The 20,640-nt window shown below is 40.4% G+C and overlaps 1 protein-coding gene across 1 annotated transcript in view; it reads left to right on the top strand.

The window, feature by feature from the left end:
• The first annotated feature begins 1,360 nt into the window (after positions 1–1,360).
• Positions 1,361–20,640, top strand: part of ube2j1 (ubiquitin-conjugating enzyme E2, J1) — a 91,252-nt gene continuing 71,972 nt past the window's right edge. The window contains exon 1 of the mRNA XM_074686003.1: positions 1,361–1,707. Within this exon, the coding sequence (XP_074542104.1) occupies positions 1,677–1,707 (31 nt within the window). The 5' untranslated portion in view covers positions 1,361–1,676. The remainder of the gene's footprint in view (positions 1,708–20,640) is intronic.

Raw genomic sequence — 20,640 nt, 5'->3', positions numbered from 1 at the left:
TCGGTGGGTACGCAACGTGAGGGTTAGGAGCTCTGTGTACATTTGTATAACTGAGGGTTTGGCTTTTTTGACAGACAGGGTGCCATTGGTTTCCAGGAAGTTGAATGCCAACATTAAAAAGTGACAACCAAAATCTATGCATAACTGACTGAAAATCTTAAAAGGGAAGCATGCTTTATGAGAACAGGTAATGCAGCACCTGTACAGTCCTACTTCCTCCTCTGTCTGATTGACAGCTCTCATCCTCACCTCCCTCGTCTCTGATCCATTCTTTTGCTGATATTCCTCATGTGACAATACTGGGTGTCTCGCTAATCAATCAGCCTTTATGTCTGCTCCCTTTAAAGATACAACCAGATTTCTTCAAAGCACACCAACAACCTCTCTTCTTCTTCTTGTAGGCATGAATCTTTCTGTGTTGTGAGGCTAATGCACACTTTTACAAACAGTAGACTAGAAGAGTGTAACTCCCTCCTTTTTTGGTCTCCCCAAGAATCTAGTAATCAGCTGCAATTAATTCAACAGCATGAGTACTTACAAAGGCCAGAAAGACTCATGCTGCTAGAGAGCACACATCATACATATTTTAAAATCTTTACTCCGACTGTTGGTTAGTTTTTCAAATTGATTTTACACCACATCTCAGAGATTCTTTTAGTTCACCTCTCAGATCTTCTGGTTCCTCTCTTTTAGTAGTTACCCAGAGTAGAATAAAACTTTTGGTGATGCTGCTTTCCACTGCTACACTCCAAGATGATGGAACAGCCTACTGGAGGATCTGAGAAGAGCTACAAACATTGATCATTTTAATCCTAAACTAAATATGTATCTATTACTCTGGCTTTTTTGAAGGGTTTTATAGTCTTGTAACTTAAATGTTCATTATCATAACGTTTTATTGGCTCGTTTATTTTAAACTATGTTTATGGTTTGAGCACATTGGTATTTTGTAAGCATTTCAAAAACGTTTATCCCTATTTTTTATTAATATATTTGTTTATGGTCTGCCATTTCAATTTGTTATAATCTAAGCTGGTTAAAATATATATTAATAGATATATAGATATATATTTCGATTTATATTACATATATATTTTAAAAGACATATCTCTTAAAGATATGCAATAGTCTCTACCCTTACATCTTTCTTTTTAATGTTTTGCGGTTATTCTTTATTGTTCATTTATTATTATATTCTTTTACATCACAGTAACACACGTTGATATGCAATTAATTTGAACGAACGGTGCTGTATAAATAAATTTTGTGTAATTTATGTATCGTGGTTGATCAAGTCCTTAGCATAGTGCGCATGCGCCACCCCGTTTTTCTCCAGAAGAAGAAATCAGCCAGTAGCAACTCACTTCCTGTTTACGTTCCCACAAATGACGTCACGTTGATAGCATAAACCAGTGGATAACAGACGACAACTGAAGAAAACACTGTTTTTTACTTTTGCGAAGACCGGTTTTGAGTATTTTTTATATCTTCGCTTCATACCAGAGCACCGAGGCGACGACAGGACCTGAAATTCGTCTCCCCCACTGAATATCGAAACACCAGAGGAGCTAGCCGGGCTGCTAAGTTTAAGAAGCTATCTGAGGGCTAACTCTGGAGTTATCAACAGAAAGTCATCAGCTGTTCATTCTTAAAGAGAGTCTTCAGTGTCTGTCAGGATGGAGAGTAAATACAACCTCAAGAGTCCAGGTAAGAGCATGGCTCAAGGTGTTATTTTCCTGATTTAGTTCGTATGTTTGCTAATATGTCAACTGAAACACTCGTTAGTGTTTATACCACTTAAAATCCATCTTACTGGGCGAAGTTCAACATCATTTATTAAGTTTGTGAATTTTTCACGAGTTTTTGTGCGTTATAACTCTGCTTTCAGTGGTTAGTTCCGCGTAAACGTGCTTCATTTGTGCATCAGTCGGGTTGATAAACAGGAATAAGCTTAAGTATATATTTAGCTCTCTTCCTGTTCCTTAATGAACGTGCTAATAGGCCACGTAATGTGTTTTAGAACAGGTCTGCGTGTGATCCTGCAACAATGTGAAATTCCCCTTGTTGGTTTCAGGTTACAAACAACACGAGTACAGGTTTTTATAGAGAAACCTCCCATGCGTTTGCAGTAAACTAATGATTTCCATGGGGGAAAACAAACAATAGAAAGGTCTCATAAATATTAAAAATCATAGCCCATTGTATTAAATATGAATATGCAGGTGAAGCTGGCTTTGCATTAACTTCATTATTATTCAATCAAAGTAATACCCCTAGGCTAGGTTTCCTTATACTCTCATTGGGCTGCACTGTTAAAAAACTAAGAACGCTATTTTTCAATTCTGTGAGATAATTTCTAATATGAAGGAAGAATTTACATCACAGCAATGAATATATTGGACTTATTATTATATTGTCAGGGTATGAAACTTTGGGCTGCACAGCATGTTGACAATCTGTGGATTTCAATGCCACAATCTAATGGGCACAGAGAGGCTCCTGAGTCACTGTTATGTGGCTTGATGGAAGGATATGTTGGTTAAATGAGCTGTTTATCTGCTGTAGCTCATCGTGGAGAGGGCGAGAGGCTAAGATGGAGTGAGTTGTATAGAAAAACAGGCTGCTTATTTGGGACAAGGGGACTCAAATGCTGACATATGGAGGTATGGAGGCTTGAAAGCATGAACGTAGTTCCCAGAGTAACTGGTGCACAGAAAAAGATTCCTTCTGGTACTTGAATCATTTTTCATATTTGTCACTAATTTGAATAAATACTGACATTTGAAATATGATAATTGAAGATGTCCTTGTTATGATATCAATGAAATAGCTAAACGTTACACAGATGTAGTTGTGAACATAAAAAATAAACTGCTTTTATTGGTTTCAAGTGCAACAGGAATAACAGGTAGATCAAGATTTATTTTTTTAGCACTAATTCATTAAAAAAGTATCTCAAACGAAGGAGAGATGAGTAATATATCTTCTTTTAAGTAAGCCAGGGGTTGAATAAAAAAAAAAAAAAAAAATCCCAAGTTATGCGTTAGGTCGACTTGATTTAAGACATGATCTACTTTCATACTCCCATCATTTCAAAAAGAATGATGTGCTTTCTTGGGCTCAAATTATTGGAAGATTGTTTGAAGAATGATATTAGGGGCCTCGTGGTTAAATCATGCTCCCAATGAGGTTAGCCCACAAGCAGGGGCCACCTGTTGCCCCTTTCCTCTATGTCACTTCTTACTCTCACCCAGTTCCCTGCTTCATCTGCTGTCCTGTCCTTTTCTGAATAAAGGAATAAAAAGCCAGAAAAACTTAACTATAAAAAAAGAAAAGTTAAGTTTCTCACTTAAATTAAGAAGAAATAAACAAATAGGTAAAAACATTATTCATCAAAGTTGGTATAATACATAGAGGTAGTTTCAGTGATGTCACCCATTGATTGTTTATGCAGAGTTTTGAAGCCGGAGGATGACACTCTCTTTATTGGGAGCACTGACTCCGACTTCTTTTTGGTTGACCTTGCAAACATACTGAGCTGAGGTGGGCCTTAATACTCCGGGATGGAACAAGTTGGGTCCTATCACAAGGTTTAGGGCAGAAATTACCCCTACAGCAGTGTTTTTGTGCAGCAGAAGCCCAGAGCGCTCGCACCAAACACCCCCTCCCTGCTCCTCTGCCGGTTTCCTCTGCACTCAGACGGGGCCATATTTTACTTGACCAAAAACACAAATAAATGGACTCCCACCGAAAAACTCTGACATCGGTCTGCATTCACACTTTATTTAGAGAATTTTCAATGCGTTACTTTCACACAAAAACACCGCTAAATAAGGCTCTAGTTCTCATCGTGTCTCTTCGTCCTGGCAGACTACCTGCGTTTGTTTATATCTGGCACGCTGCACACGCGGACTGATACACTAAGCGGCGAGCGCCTCATAGCCAGCTGTGGCTCTGTAGCAGAGGTAGCGCCGTTTTACACCACGATGAGAACTAGAGCCTTATTTAGCTGTGTTTTTGTGTGAAAGTAACGTGCTGAAAATTCTCTAAATAAAGCGTGAATGCAGACCGATATCAGATTTTTTCGCTGGTAGTCCGTTTATTTGTGTTTTTGGTCAAGTAAAATATGGCCCCGTCTGAGTGCAGAGGAGCAGGGAGGGGGTGTTTGGTGAGTGCTCCCTGGGCTTCTGCTGCACAAAAACACTGCTGTAGGGGGAATTTCTGCCCTAAACCTTGTGATAGGACCCAACTTGTTCCATCCCGTGTACCTGCCCATCACTTAATACTACATGTCATCTTAAAATCTGCAAAACATATGGGTTACAAAAAAAAATCACCTGGGCAGTGTGCTGGAATACAAGAATGAAGTTCACAGACCTAAGTCATTTTTTGTCCCAGGCTGGAAATGTGTTTATTTCTGCTGTTTAGATCCTCTTTTTAAAACGGCTGTGTATGTAGCTTTTAGGTTAAGGAACCTCCTTCAAGAGGATGTGTGAGGAACTGCAGTTTTTTTTTGCACCTGAGTTTTGGCTTATACATCACCAGAAAAAAAAAAAGGGGGTGGGGGGTGGGGGGGGGGGGGGGGGGGGGGGGGTTGAATACGGAAATCTCTTTGTTAGTCATTCTCTGTGTAGTTTTATGGTTTTTGCAAACAACAAAATTAAGTTACTGCCCTCATGAAGTTTGGATCAAGAACTTTGTTTATAAATAAATTCGAAAATGATGAAAACTATGACATTTTCCAGTTTTCTGTATCTCAGAGTTCATTGAAGCCCTGTCGGATTCTTGAATGCTTAACAACTACTGAACAAAACACTTAAAGCAGGTTTTTGGGTGTTGCTCCTTCGAGCACCAGCAGACACAGTGCTCTTCTTTAGTAGTAAATTGAAACTCTGGGTTTAGGTTGCATCAGCCGACACAAAGCTCTGTATGAAAGTAAGGGGAGCATAATGAACACACTGAGCTCATGCCACGTACCACAAAGTACCTGCTAGAGGATCACATGGGCCCTGTGTTTGCTCTGCTCTGCTGTGCAACCTTTTTTTCAAGGACAGACACACAGAAAACACATTCCTAAACTCACACTGAAACACGCAGGTGCTCCGTACCCACAGGAAGACATGATTTGTTTGTGTAAAGTCCCATATTAGTTTCAGTTTTAACGGACAGTTTCAGAATGACTGGAGCTTGTCTCACTTCAGCTTCCCCTTTTGATAAACATGCAAAACGGTGTAGATCTGTTCCTCGCCGACTGAAGAACAAGGCCAAGTAGTATTTATAATCATGATGTAGTTAAAAGGTTTGTTTAACAGAAAATTAACTTTATGTTGAGTGTTAGTCTGCCCATTATTATTAGGTTAAATCTATTTAATGGCTCGGTGTTGCTCTTAAAAAAGAAAACTGAGAACTGACCTTTACTGTAAACCCAATTACAGAAACTGACAGCCAGGGCCGAACAATTAATCAAATTATAAGGGCGTTTGTTTTGATCCCTCATTTTCTCCTGACCTGCATGTCTGCTCTTTGTCAGCACTGAACAGACGTTCTTTTTATAAAGTCATTCAAATAACAAACACGTTTTAAAAGTTTCTCTCACAGGGTCTGTTGTCTGATGACCCACATGTTAATGAGCAAACATACTGTGAGGATAAAAACTGGAAAACATAAAAAAACATATCTCAACGAGCAGAGGACAAGAGGCTTTGGGTGTGTTAGTTATACAGGAGCATGGAGTGAGTAGACTGATAGTTGCAGCATCAGTGAGCTAACGTCCGTATCACTAAACAGCATTGTTCCCAAACGATTAACTTAAGTATTCCTGACTCAAAGTTGGAGGTTTAATAGATTAAAAGGTTACTTCATGGCACTGTGAGGACTTAACATGTGATCTTGAAATAGTTCACTTTTACATATTTGTCTGTTCATAGTCCACAATTTAAAATGAGTTTATCTGCATCTAAAATAGTTATTTTTTAATTCCGGTTCTCTGTGTCTGTGGTCTGGTCAGATTTAACTGGGAGAACACAAAACCATTTATGGCATCTAGACCAAAAGTCCCTTTTACACCCTAATCCAGCTAAAATAGTTTAAAAGTTTAGTCTGTTTACCTTCTAGACACTAAGGGCTCTAATTTTGTGGAGCAGTGCAGGGGGCGCAAGCCTGGCGCAGTGATAATTTTGTGCTGCGCACTGCTGTGCGTTGCTAATTTGACAATTTGGTAGACTGTCTGCTCAGAGATGGGTGTGACGACTCGCCAGGGGGAGGTGTCAGCAGATTCATGTTGGCGCAGTGAGAATTTCGTGCCAAAAGCAGTGCAGAAAGTGTGCTGAAAGCTTGCCAGCTCCAACCTGGTCTATTCTCGGTGCAAAGCAGAGCGCACCCTCCGCAGCTGTAATTTGGTGACAGGCGCACATGTCAACAAAGCCTCAGAGGCAGGTTTCCAGAGTGTCAGGCACATTTTAATGCAATAAACAATCACAGCAATCACTATTTAATGTAACCGTCTAAACCAGCATATACATTTATATCTATATTAACTGCCCTGTCACATCTGATGTCAGATTAAAACCCTTTTTCATGCCCATTCTCCTGCTGCAGGGACAGCGGCTCTGACTGTCTCTGCTACCGGGTCTTTCCAGCACACTGTTTCCATGGTGCTGGGGATCACTCAGACCAATCAGACGCTGCGCCTCGGCCGCAGCGCATTTAAAGGCGAGGAGAGATTGATTGGTGAAAACAGCGCTCGGCTGTGTTAAACCCACTCACGGCTTTTCTCCTCCCTCTCTGCCATTTGCGTGGGGGGAGGCGTGGACGTGCACCTCTGCGCTCCTCTGCGCCTTGAGTGCACCTCTCTTTTGGCACTGCAGGAAACTTGCAAAGTGCGCTGGTCACACCCTGTCCGCGCGGTGAAGACCGGCGCAGGTTGATCCATTTTTCGCCTGCGCTTGCGCCTGGTCTGCGAAATTAGAGCCCTTAATTACAGACTGAGTTTGCAAAGTTTGATTGTTAACTTTCAAACTTGAAATACATGTATGACCTCATTGCTCTGCATTCTGGGAAAAGTTGTCCTGAACAAAGAAAATAATTATTAAAAAGAAGATCATGGGCAAGAGACAGATCTTTACAACAGTGGGTGATGATGCTCATGGGAAATGGAGTACCGATTCTGGCCACAGGTGTCACTAAAATTAGTGCTAAAATGGATCAACCTCACGGCATCTTTAACCAATCAAAAAAGGGAATTGTTGAGCAGAAAGGTTAATGATGTTGATGTGCTAAACCATTTTAATTTATTCCTAAAAGGAACTGGTTTTCAATGCCCACCCCTGGTCAGTTAAGCAGCATGAGCAGCACTGAGTCTTTCCTTGGTTAACTTCAGCCAGCAGCAGATGCTTTACCATTGGCTAAAAGAGAAGGCAGCAGCTGTACCATGTTTTAGGGGGCGTTTGTTTACAATGCAGCCAGGGATAAATAAATAAATTGCTTAAGAATCATCTGTGTTTGGAAGTAAAATCACGTACATGTGTGAATTGAGATCACAATCTTTTAACACATAATCATGCAGCCCTTGTCCAGGTGTGGTGAGTTAAACCCTAATATAAATATGATTTTTTTTCATTGGTGCATCCCTTGTAAATACTTTTTAAAATAATGAAAAAAATCTCCAAAAATTAGTTCAAAAACTTTTAATAATCACAACAATAATAAAAATAATTAAAAAGTAATTAATTAATAATTAAAAAGATTCTTTGAGTGTTACTTTGGTCAACATGGTGCAGCTACTAATAGCTGAAAAATATGAAAACAAACATTTTTTTTTATATCTGGTTCCTGTTTTGTTTGATTTTATCCAGCTGTTTTATGCATGGCTTCAGCTGTTTTTTTGAATGGCAAAGACGTAAGCAGAAAAAAAGGTGTGCCAATGTCTTAAGCTGCATTCAGACTTCATGCAAACTGCATCTGTTTATCAAATCAGATTCTTTTAACTGCTTCTCTTTATGCTAGTGCTCACAGGCCTGTCTGGGTTACTTTGGTGAGAGCAAAGGTCTCACTGAGAACACCTGAGGAGGCAGTTTGTTTTTCTGAGTTGTTTCTGTTGAAGAGGTTTGGACCTGCTGCAGTGATAATGTGATAATGTGTGACTTTTGTGACGTCAGAGCTTTGTTTGATAGCTGGTCAAATGAGAAAGGATGTGAAATGGTCTTTACAAAGCTCTGTGTGTGTTTGATCCCTGTTGTAAATGCAGAGTATCCTCTCTGTTTGCTTCTCAGTATGCTTTGGAGTCAGGTTTTCAGGCGTAGCTCCTTTTTTCCCTTGTAATTTGGAAATCTTTGGGTCATCTCCCAGAGGTCGTGTCAGCCAAACCAAACCGTTAAAGGATTTTTCAGCTGCTGAAACTTGTTTTTTTTCTTCCTTAGATATCCAAGCTACAAATTTGTTTTGGACTTTTCAGTGCCCATGAGGTTTGAGTGTGAACATGCCGGAGTAAACCCTGTGAATGTGAACTAGCTGAACTAGCTGGAGTTATAAATAAATATTTAATTTTCTAAATGAATGTAAACTGATGCTGTGTCCTTGACTGAAACCTTGAGTTTGCAGCTGTTCCTGTTTTGACTCCTGGCTGGCCTTTTTAAATTTCAGTGCTCATCCCTGAATTACATCAACAGCTCTTTACAGAATAATTTAGCTTTCACTGGCTGCAGACGGTCTGTTGTGTAAACTATATCCAACTCCACTCCAAATGAACAAGTGGACGATTGCTCTTCCCTTCTATGTATGGGAAGAGATGTGTTCACACATGCTCAGTAGGTAACAAGTGAGAGGCAACAGACAACTTTGAAACAAGAGCTTATCTTTCGAAGAGGTGTGAAAACCTCAAATCTTTTAATTTTTCCCCTTCTCTAAGTTTTTCTTAGTTATTCCTGTAACCTCAGAACATTTTCTTTCTCATGTTTCAAACATGGATAAAAAGTAATGATGCTGGATGTTTACACTACACATGCAGATTTTCACATGTCTTCATACCCATATGTTGTAGAAATCCTCAAATCTGTCTGTAAACTGCGGTGGCCAGTGGGTGCCAGACGATATGCAAACGCCACAACACAATAGAAGCAGTTGCAATGGAAGTTTAAAGAGGTTAGTTATCCCAATGGACACAGAAAAGTTGTAAAAGTAAGTAAATTGTTTTCTTTTTAAACTTCATCTATGATAAATATAGCTTCATAGGGGTTTCAGCTGGTAATATCCTTCACAGAAATTGTTTTTTATTTACCAGAAAAATACGTCATCTTATATTTAGCTTTATGAATCAATAACATTAGCATTAAAGCTATTTTAATCATAGCTGAAGGTAAAATAAGAAAACAATAATTTCCTTACTTTCACAACTTTTCTGTGTCCATGAGGAAAACCGTCCTCTGAACTTCCTATGTGTTGTGGCTTTTGCGTTTGTGTTGTTTCTTTTGCAAATCAGCTGACACCTACCAACCACTGTTGTAAACTGTTTGAACAATCCATTCCAAAGTAGCTTGAGATCTTTTTTTTTTATGAGATTTTTATGAGTTCTTTACAAGACTTTCTCAAGACTTGCTGAAATGATGAGGTCATCACTGTAGGATGTCCTAACTGGTTCATGACATGTAGAAGGGACAGTTGTTAAAAAAAAAAGATCTGTCCTCTGCCCTCCGCAAGCCTCTATTGGGCTGGCCAATCACAGGGGAGGGGGTTTGTGGAGCCTGGAGTCTTAAAGTGATACTCCAGGATGGAACAAGTTGGGTCCTATCACAAGGTTTAGGGCAGAAATTACCCCTACAGCAGGGATTTTGTGCAGCAGAAGCCCAGGGCGCACGCACCAAACACCCCCTCCCTGCTCCTCTGCCGGTTTCCTCTGCACAGACGGGGCCATATTTTACTTGACCAAAAACACAAATAAACGGACTCCCACCAAAAAAATCTGATATGGGTCTGCATTCACGCTTTATTTAGAGAATTTTCAGCGCGTTACTTTCACACAAAAACACCGCTAAGGCTCTAGTTCTCATCGTGTCTCTCTCGTGTCCTGGCAGACTACCTGCGTTTGTTTATATCTGGCACGCCGCGCGAGTGGACTGATACACTAAGCGGCGAGCCCCTTGTAGCCAGCTGTGGCTCTGCAGCGGAGGTAGCGCTGTGTTACGACACGATGAGAACTAGAGCCTTATTTAGCAGTGTTTTTGTGTGAAAGTAACGCACTGAAAATTCTCTAAATAAAGCATGAATGCAGACAGATATCAGATTTTTTCAGTGGGAGTCTGTTTATTTGTGTTTTTGGTCAAGTAAAATATGGCCCCATCTGAGTGCAGAGGAAACCAGCAGAGGAGCAGGGAGGGGGTGTTTGGTGCGAGCGCTCTGGGCTTCTGCTGCACAAAAACACTGCTGTAGGGGTAATTTCTGCCCTAAACCTTGTGATAGGACCCAACTTGTTCCGTCCCGGAGTATCACTTTAAAGCTATTTTTATCTGAAGTTAAAAAAAGAAAACAATTTCCTTACTTTCACAACTTTTATGTGTCCGTGAGGAAAAATGTCCTTTTACCTTCCTATGTGTTGTGGCTTTTGCATTTGGGTTGTCTCTTTTGCAAATCAGCTAACACCTAATGGACACCATAGTAAACTGATCAAAACAATCCATTCCAAAGTAGCCTGAGCTCTTCACGAGATTTTCAAAAGTTCATTACGAGATTTTCTTAAGACCATGCTGAAATGATGAGGTCATCACATTAGGATCTCCTAACTGGTTCATGACATGTTTAAGGGACAGGTGTCAAAAAACTAAGATCTCTCCATAGCTTTGCCTTCCACAAGCCTCTAGAAAGCTGGCCAATCATAGGGGAGGGGGTTTGTGGAGCCTGGAGTCTTAAAGAGACAGTGGCTGAAATGAAGTTTTTTCAAACAGAGGCTGAAATAAAGGCTTTCTAAATGGGAGTGTGAGTAAAGTAATGTTATTTTTGTTAGTTTTGAGGTGAATCATGTAAAGACACCACAAAATAGAGATGTGAAGCCCAAATGGGCAATATCCCCTCTTTAAATGTTGAACATAAACTAGGATTACTTGAAATCTTAAAAAAATCTCAGGCAAATCAACCGAACCTGACATGAGACTGACACTTTAATCTGTTTGACCAACAATGTCAGTCTCTGCCTTCATGAAACCTTTTATTCTTATTTTTTTAACGGGGTTGGATCAGTGTACACATCAATACGTGATACCTCTTTTAATCAGGAGCACTTCATTCTGCAGGAAAATCACAAAAAATCTACTAATAGGTTGTCAGATAGTTGGTGATTAATTTAGTGTCCTTGGAGCAGTTGGTAACTAGATCAATAATTGCGGCTGTAGACTGTAAGGGGGATCAGCTCTCTGTCGGAGTCCTGGATTTACCTCTCAGCTGTCTGTTGTGGAAACAGCAGGAGGAAAGACTCAGACTTTGAAGAAGTCTTTTCTCTCCTCTCTGCTCCTCCACGTCTTTAGAGTCAGCTTGTTATTACGCAATAAAGCCTTGTTCCTCCCCTCTGGACCCACTATGAATCACTCCCAGTGGCCAACACACCAAATATGTGTTACATAAGATGATTTTGCATACGAGGATTATCAGCGTCCCGCCTTGAGCCAGTGACCAGACCTCTGCTCACCCAACAGACGCCAGAGGGACTCGTGTGGGAAAGGGCTTTTCCTTGTCGTGTCTGCTCACTGTCACTGGAGGGAAGGACCAAAAATGGGCACAGGAAGTGAAACACAGCAGGAGGGGATATGGAGCAGGGGAGTGCCTGTGGCGGTGCAGCGAGGCTCTGCAGGGACCATGGCGTTTAGAGGATGCTGTGAGGGGATCTGGACAGTTTTCCCCATCTTTCCCTTCCCAATATTTACAATCTGCAATTGCTGATTATTCAGGAAGTGGGTTGTCAGACATGGATTAAGAAGAAAGAAAGGTGACAGGCTGGTTAACTGTTCCAGTTAAATATTGCTCTAAAGAAATTATCACCCACTGTTAGTGAAATAACTATTCACCTGCTTACTGCTTTGAAAAATTATACTTTCACATAGACTTAAGTGACTTTTTAAAAATAAAAATGAACAAGTAAATAAAGTTCAGGATAAAGTTGAAGATTTTAAGATGTCAAAGTTCCACCACTGTGGTCCTCTGTAGTTTCTGATAACAGGAAGTGTACACAGTAGTGGAAAGTATCCTTTGTGCTATCAAATAATACTAATGAGTAGAAAAGAATGTAATTTATGAATCCCTGAAAGGAACTTCAGAGACACAGTGGCAATACAAAAAAGTATATGGTGCAAAACATCCAAGAGTATATAAACAGAATAAAATAAGTTCAATATATGTCTATAATTCTCCAGTCAGCCTCCACCTCCTCAGGGTCCAGGACTGAACTGGACTTCTTCACCAGTCTTGTTCGGTGTTAGCTCCATTAGCCATGTCTGTAAATAGCATGATGCTCTCTGGTATTCCCTCTGGTGCTGGGTTAGCATGGCTAGCTCATCCATCTTATTGGAGATGGATCTCACATTCCCCATAACGATTGGATGGAAGGACATGATAATGTCATCTCTTCTTAGCTCAAACCGCAGCACCAGCACATTGTCCTCGCTTCCGTCTCCTCAGCGTGCAGACAACACCAGCCCTCGCACCGGTTAGCATTGACATGCTACAGACTGCTAACAGGTGGAATCTTGTGTGTGTAAAACAATGCAAATATGGTTACAGGTTAGAGCACGAATGTGAATTATGATTTTTTGTTTGCTAAGAATTGAGATTACGATTCTCTGGCACAATTTCTTCACAAAATAAAATGTTTATTTCACTGATGAACTTCAAGAAAATAAAATGGAACATTCAGATGGTCATTCATAGGGATGGGTATTGCTAAGATTTTATTGATACCAATGCTCTTATCTTTTCACATCAATCTGAATCCTTATTGATTCCCTTGTCAGTTCTTCCTGTGGATTTTCTGTGTCAGCATTTCATTGAGTTCATAGATAAATGATGATGATTATGACATTTTTTTAATCTAGATATCTCTGGGCATAAATGAATTTAAGTTAGTAAAAATCTGCCCATGGTAACTGGATTTCTGGACGTAAATAGATAAAAATAGGTGAAACGTGCATGTCACGTGACATTAATGTATTGTTTTTGTATGTTATTGACCTGAGTAGGCCATCTAGTGTCTGCTTTTAGTTGTAGTTTTCAAGTCAGCCACGAGCATGCAGTAACTTTTCTTCTATCTTCCTGTCTGGAAAACATTTACCTATAAGTATTCTGACATTTCGAGTCTTTATCATTGTTTATAAAGACTAACTGTAACATGTTTCTGCTTTAAAAACATTTTCTTATCAACATGTGCTAACTGCCAGCATAACAATGTAAATTCCCGTATACCCTAGCATCAAGCTAGTGCTAAGTTTTCTGTATCGTTTCTGGTAGTTTAGGAGACATTTGACAGATTGAATGTTCTTAGGTAGAAATAAAAGAATTTAAAGGGGACATATCATGCTTGTTTCCCCTTTTCACTATGCCAGACTTGGATGCCTGTTAAGTATTTCTGCTCTCAGTACAAGTCATTTAGTTCCTTCATTGCCCCACAATAGCATTCTCAATATCCCCATTTTAGGCCATTCTGAAGATCTCGTTGAAACGCTCCGTTTCCAGAATGACCTCCAGTAACCTCGCAACGTCACAGCCCTTTGTGCTCTGATTGGTCAGTTCTATCAGAGGGGTGGAGGGGGGTAGAGCCAGGGGGGGCGGTTTTTGCAGCATGGTAGTATTTACAAAATCGCCACATTGAATGGAGCAGACCGAGCGAGTTTGCTGTTTGCTAAAACTTCACTGTAAGGCATTGATAGCACTAATAAAATGGCAGAGTGTAGGATATGTCCTTTTGTATTGGACCCCGAGTCAGACCTGGATGGTTCTGCAGCTAAGGAGGAAAAAAATCCACCTCGACACAGATCATCTCAGGACGCTTCAGTGTGGTGAGTCAAAGCGGTACTGTAACATGTAGAGTTTATATGTTTATACTCGGCTCTTGGTTGGTGTATCCCTCGTGGTGGTTGTGTGACTAACTGACATCACAGAGGAGGAGCTGCTTTATCAGATTACTCCAATAGAAAGAAAGGATCCTCGTGTCGTCACAACGGTCGAAATCTCGCGGCCAACTGGCAATGGCCTATTTTCAGAGGCATCCAATCTTGTTCTAGGATATCAGAAAAAATACAATATCTCATTTTTTGAAAATTCAGGGGGTGTAAGGTCTTGTTTTCAACTTTATTATTTTATATGTAAGTATTAAATCAGGGATCAGCATGATATGTCCCCTTTAAACTTTAAAAAATGACTTTAAAACTTAAAGGGATAGGTTGGTTTAATAGTGTGGTTGGCTGAGCTACTTGTCTTTTAGTAGTGATTTACCCACAGAGGATCCCGATCAGCTCAGCGTCTTTGCTGAGAACCAGCCAGTGAACCTGAATGGAGGCTAGGCTTTCAGTCTCTGTGAGAGATAAACTCTACATCACAGTTAATCTAATTTGAACAATTTGACCCAAACATCAAAAAGACAGTTCAAGTGCTCACTGTTTAGAAATGTCAACCCTTTACTGTGCTATCAGAAAGACTTTTCCAGTTTGTACTATTCATAGAGGCATCAAATGTGTTTTTCTGATCACTGATCAGCTGTCAGGGTCTTAGGGCTTCAAAGGAGACAAAAATACACCAAAGGAGAACAATAATTAGTGCTTTTAACAGAGATAATGACATGCTGTTCTCTGTGGACAAAAGACGACACTTTTATGAATTTAAAGAGGAAAAAAGAGACTCGACAAAATGAAGACAAAACTTCTGTGAGCTCATGAATAAAGAGCTCCTGCTGTCAGGAGTGGATCCATCAGGACCTCTCTGAGTCACAGGATACTGTTTTACCTACTTTGATTTTCAGAAGTTTAATCAGGAAACTAGAAAAGTTGATTGGAAGTGTGTCTTTTAAAAAGTTTTTCAGCGCTTCCTTTTTTAAATTCCATAACACAACTCATGGTTCAAACTATGGCCCTCGTGTATCAAGTGTGCATACAAAAAAAATATAGGTGTACTCGCATTTCCACCCACAGATTTGTATTTATCAATCTGGATGTGGGTGGAGGGTGCGCTCAAATCCTGCAGCAGGTGAAAGTCCATGCACACAAGTTTCATGTCAGAGAGGAGTGCGGTGCAACAAGGAAAAACAAATTATTCGACCTTATGAGTGCAGTACATTTTCAGACAGATGTTCACAGATCAATATTTAGAAAGTTGAATTAGTAATGACCCGAGAATCTATTAAACATTTTACTCTCCCATATCCTGTGAAATACATCGCTTATGAGGAAGCAGCACAAGCTGTCAGATGATTTCTTCGTATGACTAATGCATCTTCACTGTATCGATTTAAGAGACCGATTTCGGTGATTAAAAACACTCCCATGTGCACAGTACAAATTTAAACCGTGAATTCTCCATAGGACACTTTCAGCGTGGAAAAAGGGTTTTTAGACAGACATTACTCACAGGATTTACCATGAGGATGACTCACTCCTAAAATCTTATCACATAAATCCTAAAACAAAAAAACATTCATTTACATGTGATCACAACCAATCTGCTCACCTAATCAACGTAACACTCCGTACATTGACATACTTCCTGGCAAAGTGATATATGACAAAATGACCACAAATAAAGTTAATCAGACATAAATTTTTGAGTTAATAGTGTTCTCCTGAATCTCTCAAGCCACTTTTTCAGTCTTCCAAACAACACAGCTTTATTTCTCTCCACCTCTGTTTCCATGGTGTCCGACTCCAGCACAGTGTCCCTCTGTGTCATGAATTTTGTGGGTTAGGCCAGCTCAATCCTGGCTATATCACCTGTTCTTTAAATAAAGATTGTTTTCAGAGGTCATGTATTACCTGATCAGGCGTACACTGTCATTGGCCCAGGAACACATGTCTCATAAGCCCCGTTTACACCCAGCAGTTCAGTTCGGTTCATCTCAGCACAGCACGCATTTTAAGGCATTTCCAATGACTAATCACGGGACAGATCCCTAACTAACCAGGATGAGCTGTCACACTTTTTGGAGCCTTTCTGATGGGGTGTCAGACTAAACTGATCTGAAGGTGGAGCTACAACACTGCAGTCGGTTGATTTGTCGAAAGAATCATCACTAACCATGTGACAGTGGAAGCTGTATTTCTCCTGGTGGCTCACAGTCTTCTCCAAAGCAAAGCTTGATTGTTCTTTGTAACAAAGAGCCACATGACAATCACAAAGGAAACAAATTTCTGGAAGTCTTCCATTGTTGTTTTTTGTTTACTGTGTTGCGTTTTTTCTTCTTCATTGGATTTATTAGCGGTGCAAACTGTGTGGCGCTGTTATGGCATCATGCTTTTATTTAACATCCGGCTTACACGCCTCCTACCACGAGGGTGCACAGTTGGCTGTGGAAACGCAAACAGGACCAGGCTTAACCGGGCCAACACTTACCAAACCGTGCTGATCTAAACCGGCTGCTTGGTGGAAAGGAAAACAGCACAGTAGACCTTGTTGTTTGCTGGTTTCTACAACCAAACCTGTGACAGTTTCCTTTCCAGATTAAGAAATGAGAGCCTTTATGGCCTTAATGGCTTTTTAAAATTCACTGCCTTAGCAGCTGAATTACCACAGACTGATGTAGGGCTGAAGAATTTACCGGTTTTAAACAGACATCGCAATGTAATAGAATGCAATTTTCAAATCCCAAAGGCTGCAATTAGAAAAAAAAAAAAGATTCATGTACACAGACCTGGAGGGAATATAGTAAGTTGTACTTGTTCTCCTTTGAAGTGATACTCCGGGATGGAACAAGTTGGGTCCTATCACAAGGTTTAGGGCAGAAATTACCACTACAGCAGTGATTTTGTGCAGCAGAAGCCCAGAGCGCACGCACCAAACACCCCCTCCCTGCTCCTCTGACGGTTTCCTCTGCACTCAGACGGGCCCATATTTTACTTGACCAAAAACACAAATAAACAGACTCCTACCTAAAAAATCTGATATCGGTCTGCACTCACGCTTTATTTAGAGAATTTTTCGGCGTGTTACTTTCACACAAAAACACCGCTAAATAAGGCTCTAGTTCTCATCGTGTCTCTTCGTCCTGGCAGACTACCTGCGTTTGTTTATATCTGGCTCGCCGCACGTGCGGACTGATACACTAAGCGGCGAGCACCTTGTACCCAGCTGTGGCTCTGCAACGGAGGTAGCGCCGTGTTACGCCACGATGAGAACTAGAGCCTTATTCAGCGGTGTTTTTGTGTGAAAGTAACGCGCTGAAAATTCTCTAAATAAAGCGTGAATGCAGACCGGTATCAGATTTTTTTGGTGGGAGTCCGTTTATTTGTGTTTTTGGCCAAGTAAAATATGGCCCCGTCTGAGTGCAGAGGAAACCGGCAGAGGAGCAGGGAGGGGGTGTTTGGTGTGAGCCCTCTGGGCTTCTGCTGCACAAAAATACTGCTGTAGGGGTAATTTCTGCCCTAAACCTTGTGATAGGACCCAACTTGTTCCATCCTGGAGTATCACTATAAAACCACACTCCCTGGTCACTTTTTTCTGTATGGTTTGTTACTCTTACTGACAACTGGAGGTCAGTAAATGTCACAGTGTTCCTTTTTCTTTTTCAATTGAGAAATGCAAAAAAGACTTGTTGCAAGTTGTTGACTTGCTTTTTTTTTTTTGGTTAGTCATACTATAAAATGACTTAAAACTTGATTAGAAAGATAACTCCCCCCCCCAAAAAAAATAAATAAAAATAAATAAATAAATAAAAAAAAATAAAATAAAAAAAAAACAAATGAATAAATAAATAAAATAAATAAATAAATTGTATGCTTAATCGCAATATTGGTCTAAAAAAATCGCATTTAGATTATTATTATTATCCAAAGTTTTTCAGCCCTAGACAGATGCAAAAACACCAAAATTAACAGCATAACAGTGACCTGTGTGTCACTACAGAGTTGACTGATTGGTCTGCTGCAGGTTGTAGATCTGGAATTCATGAGTCTAGAGCAGAGAGACTAATGTTTAAATTAAACGCTGATGGCTACAAATGAACCATTAACTGGTTGTGCAGTTCATTTTCTGATTAGTCGATTAATCATTCTCACCAACAACGATTACTCAACTGCTGAAACAGTCGTTCACTGCAGCTTTACTTTCCAAAGAGTGGAGAATTTTTTTCAAGAAATTCAACTTCTGCACCAAACTTTGAATTACCACGACCTGGCTCAAGACCTTCACAGATTCAAAATACATCCTGTTTTTCCTCCAGGCATGGAAACTCTTCATTTTTCTTATTTTCTGTTTTTTACCTGTATTGATCTAATCGATCTGACCTTATACGTCTGCAAAGTGTAGAAAGAAGCCGCATACTGCAAATGAGTTCCTCACTGGCTCAATTATACATAGTAAACTTTTTCCTGGGGTCCATATCTGGTCCACCATGTTTAATCTATGGCCTGCACTGTCAGTATTCTGCTCGTCTTTAAAACCTGATCTTTATAAGGCTTCTTTGAGTCCACTTTGTCCAGGGTCTTTTTTGTTTTACCCTCTATGAGCGGGTTAAGGCCAGCTTCATTTCACATGCAGCAGCTAACCACAGAACCAATCCATCTAAAAACTTTGTCTTCAAAGCTGGACGCTGCTGCGAGTCTGGAACACTGACTACAAAGAAAGTATCCAAATGATTGATTATTCAATCAGAGCTGCAGAGCTTTGTTCACTAAATGTAAGAATGAAACCGACCAAGACATCCAGCGCCAAGAAAGCTGCAGTAAGAGATACCCACGGTCCAGGCCCACGCTGCTCATTTTATTTTTAGCATGTGGTTACTCTATTATAAAGCTCTTATAAAAGTTAGACAAAGCTCCATCACTATTTATTTATTCAAACACTGATGCCAGTTTAAAAAGTCTCACACAGCCGGTCGTGCTCCTGCAGAGTTTGTGCTCCTGCGTCTTGTTTACATGGGAGGAAGTCTCGTGTAATCCCCTCTCTGCTGCAGCTATCTACTGCTCATGGATTATTTGTTTTGCTCGGTCTACTGGGGTTAGCTTGCTCAATGTATGTAAGGAGGAGCTGTTTTTGTCCGGTAAGGCTAAGTTTAACGCTTGTCATCAGGGATCAGATTTGGCCTGTGGAGATTTGATCCAGGCACCGGGATATCTCAGCCCTGACCCGAGGAGACCTGGGCTGAGTGCGCGCTGCCACCGGCCCTGCCATCAAAGCTGGAACTGGTCCCAGGAGATACTGGTGGATGAGGTACTGAGGAGCTCATCGCTCATCCTGAAGTGCCTGTCCAGCCCTGATAGCCCGATCACACGTCTGAGCACTTTCCAGTCCTCTCTGCAGGGCGCTGATGGATCCCTCCAGTCAAAAATCATGACTAACCGGTGGCCAGGACGATAGAGAGGAAGTTCTTACCTAATTGCGTTTTTGATACAGCTCCCTCAATCTCTTTGATACTCCCACTCCACCTCAAAGTGTCTCGTCTCATTGTGGCTGAACCCTGGCACCTGGATTTTACCCACCATAAGAAGAAAGAACAGTCACTTCTGAATCTGCCGCTTGTTTCATCTGTGTGACCCAGGTTCACCCTGCTGTCACAGTTATTTTATAAGGTTGTTTGCTTCCTGTTGCATCTGACATGCGAGGTCATTTTAATTCTGTTACCATCTGATCCACTCTCACTGAAACCGCTCATGATTTTGGAAGATGGAGTTTTTATAGAAATAAAACCAACCAGCACTTCCTTTTAAATGCATAAAAGAGAAAAGAATTGATGGTACAGGAACTTACGTTAACATCCGTTTCACTGCTGTGTGTGTTTTAGTCTTTGAACAAATAAAGTGTCACTCACCGGTGATGATATTAAAGCAGAGTTGTTACGACACCAGGATTCTGAACCGGTGCCCCGCTGTCTTTGCAGCAGGGCACATTATGAATAAGTGTTGACTCTGGACACCTCAAACAGCATTTTTGGATCCTGATCTTGTTTCAGTTTTAAAGTATTGAATATCTACATTTACAGTGTCCCAATTCAAAAATAGATCCCTAGAGTTAAGAGTGGAGCTGTGCACTTTCTAGTTTGGTGTTGTAACAATGAGGAATAGTGAAAACTAACAAATAAAATTTCTCCTGAGCTTTTTTTTAACTAAGAAAGTAAGACTGTTGATTTTTGACAGCATCAAACATGTTAATAACTAAAATTTTATTGTTATAAATCACAGAGAACCAAGAAACAGTTATTAAAGTTTCAATTATTTTGTCAACTTTGAAAAAAGTAAGCCCCATGTGTTGGCTCCTGGTGTGATTTTTGCATTTGTAAACAAGGGCATGGTCACACTGGACATTAGGGCTGAACGATTTTAAGAAAAGATTGAATTGCGATTTTTCTGGCAGATATTGTGATTTCAATTCGATTCACGATTTTCTTCAAATCAAGCTTTGGGATATTCACATGTAGGGCTGAACGATTTTAGGACAATATGTAATTTTTCTGGCAGATATTGCAAT

The sequence above is a fragment of the Halichoeres trimaculatus genome, unplaced genomic scaffold (genome assembly GCF_033239565.1).
Source record: "Halichoeres trimaculatus isolate MK-OKI-2021-1 unplaced genomic scaffold, fHalTri1.1 fHalTri1_scaffold_13, whole genome shotgun sequence".
NCBI lineage: Eukaryota > Metazoa > Chordata > Actinopteri > Labriformes > Labridae > Halichoeres > Halichoeres trimaculatus.
Note: the sequence above shows the minus strand (reverse complement) of the source record. Positions and strands in the feature narration are given on the sequence as shown.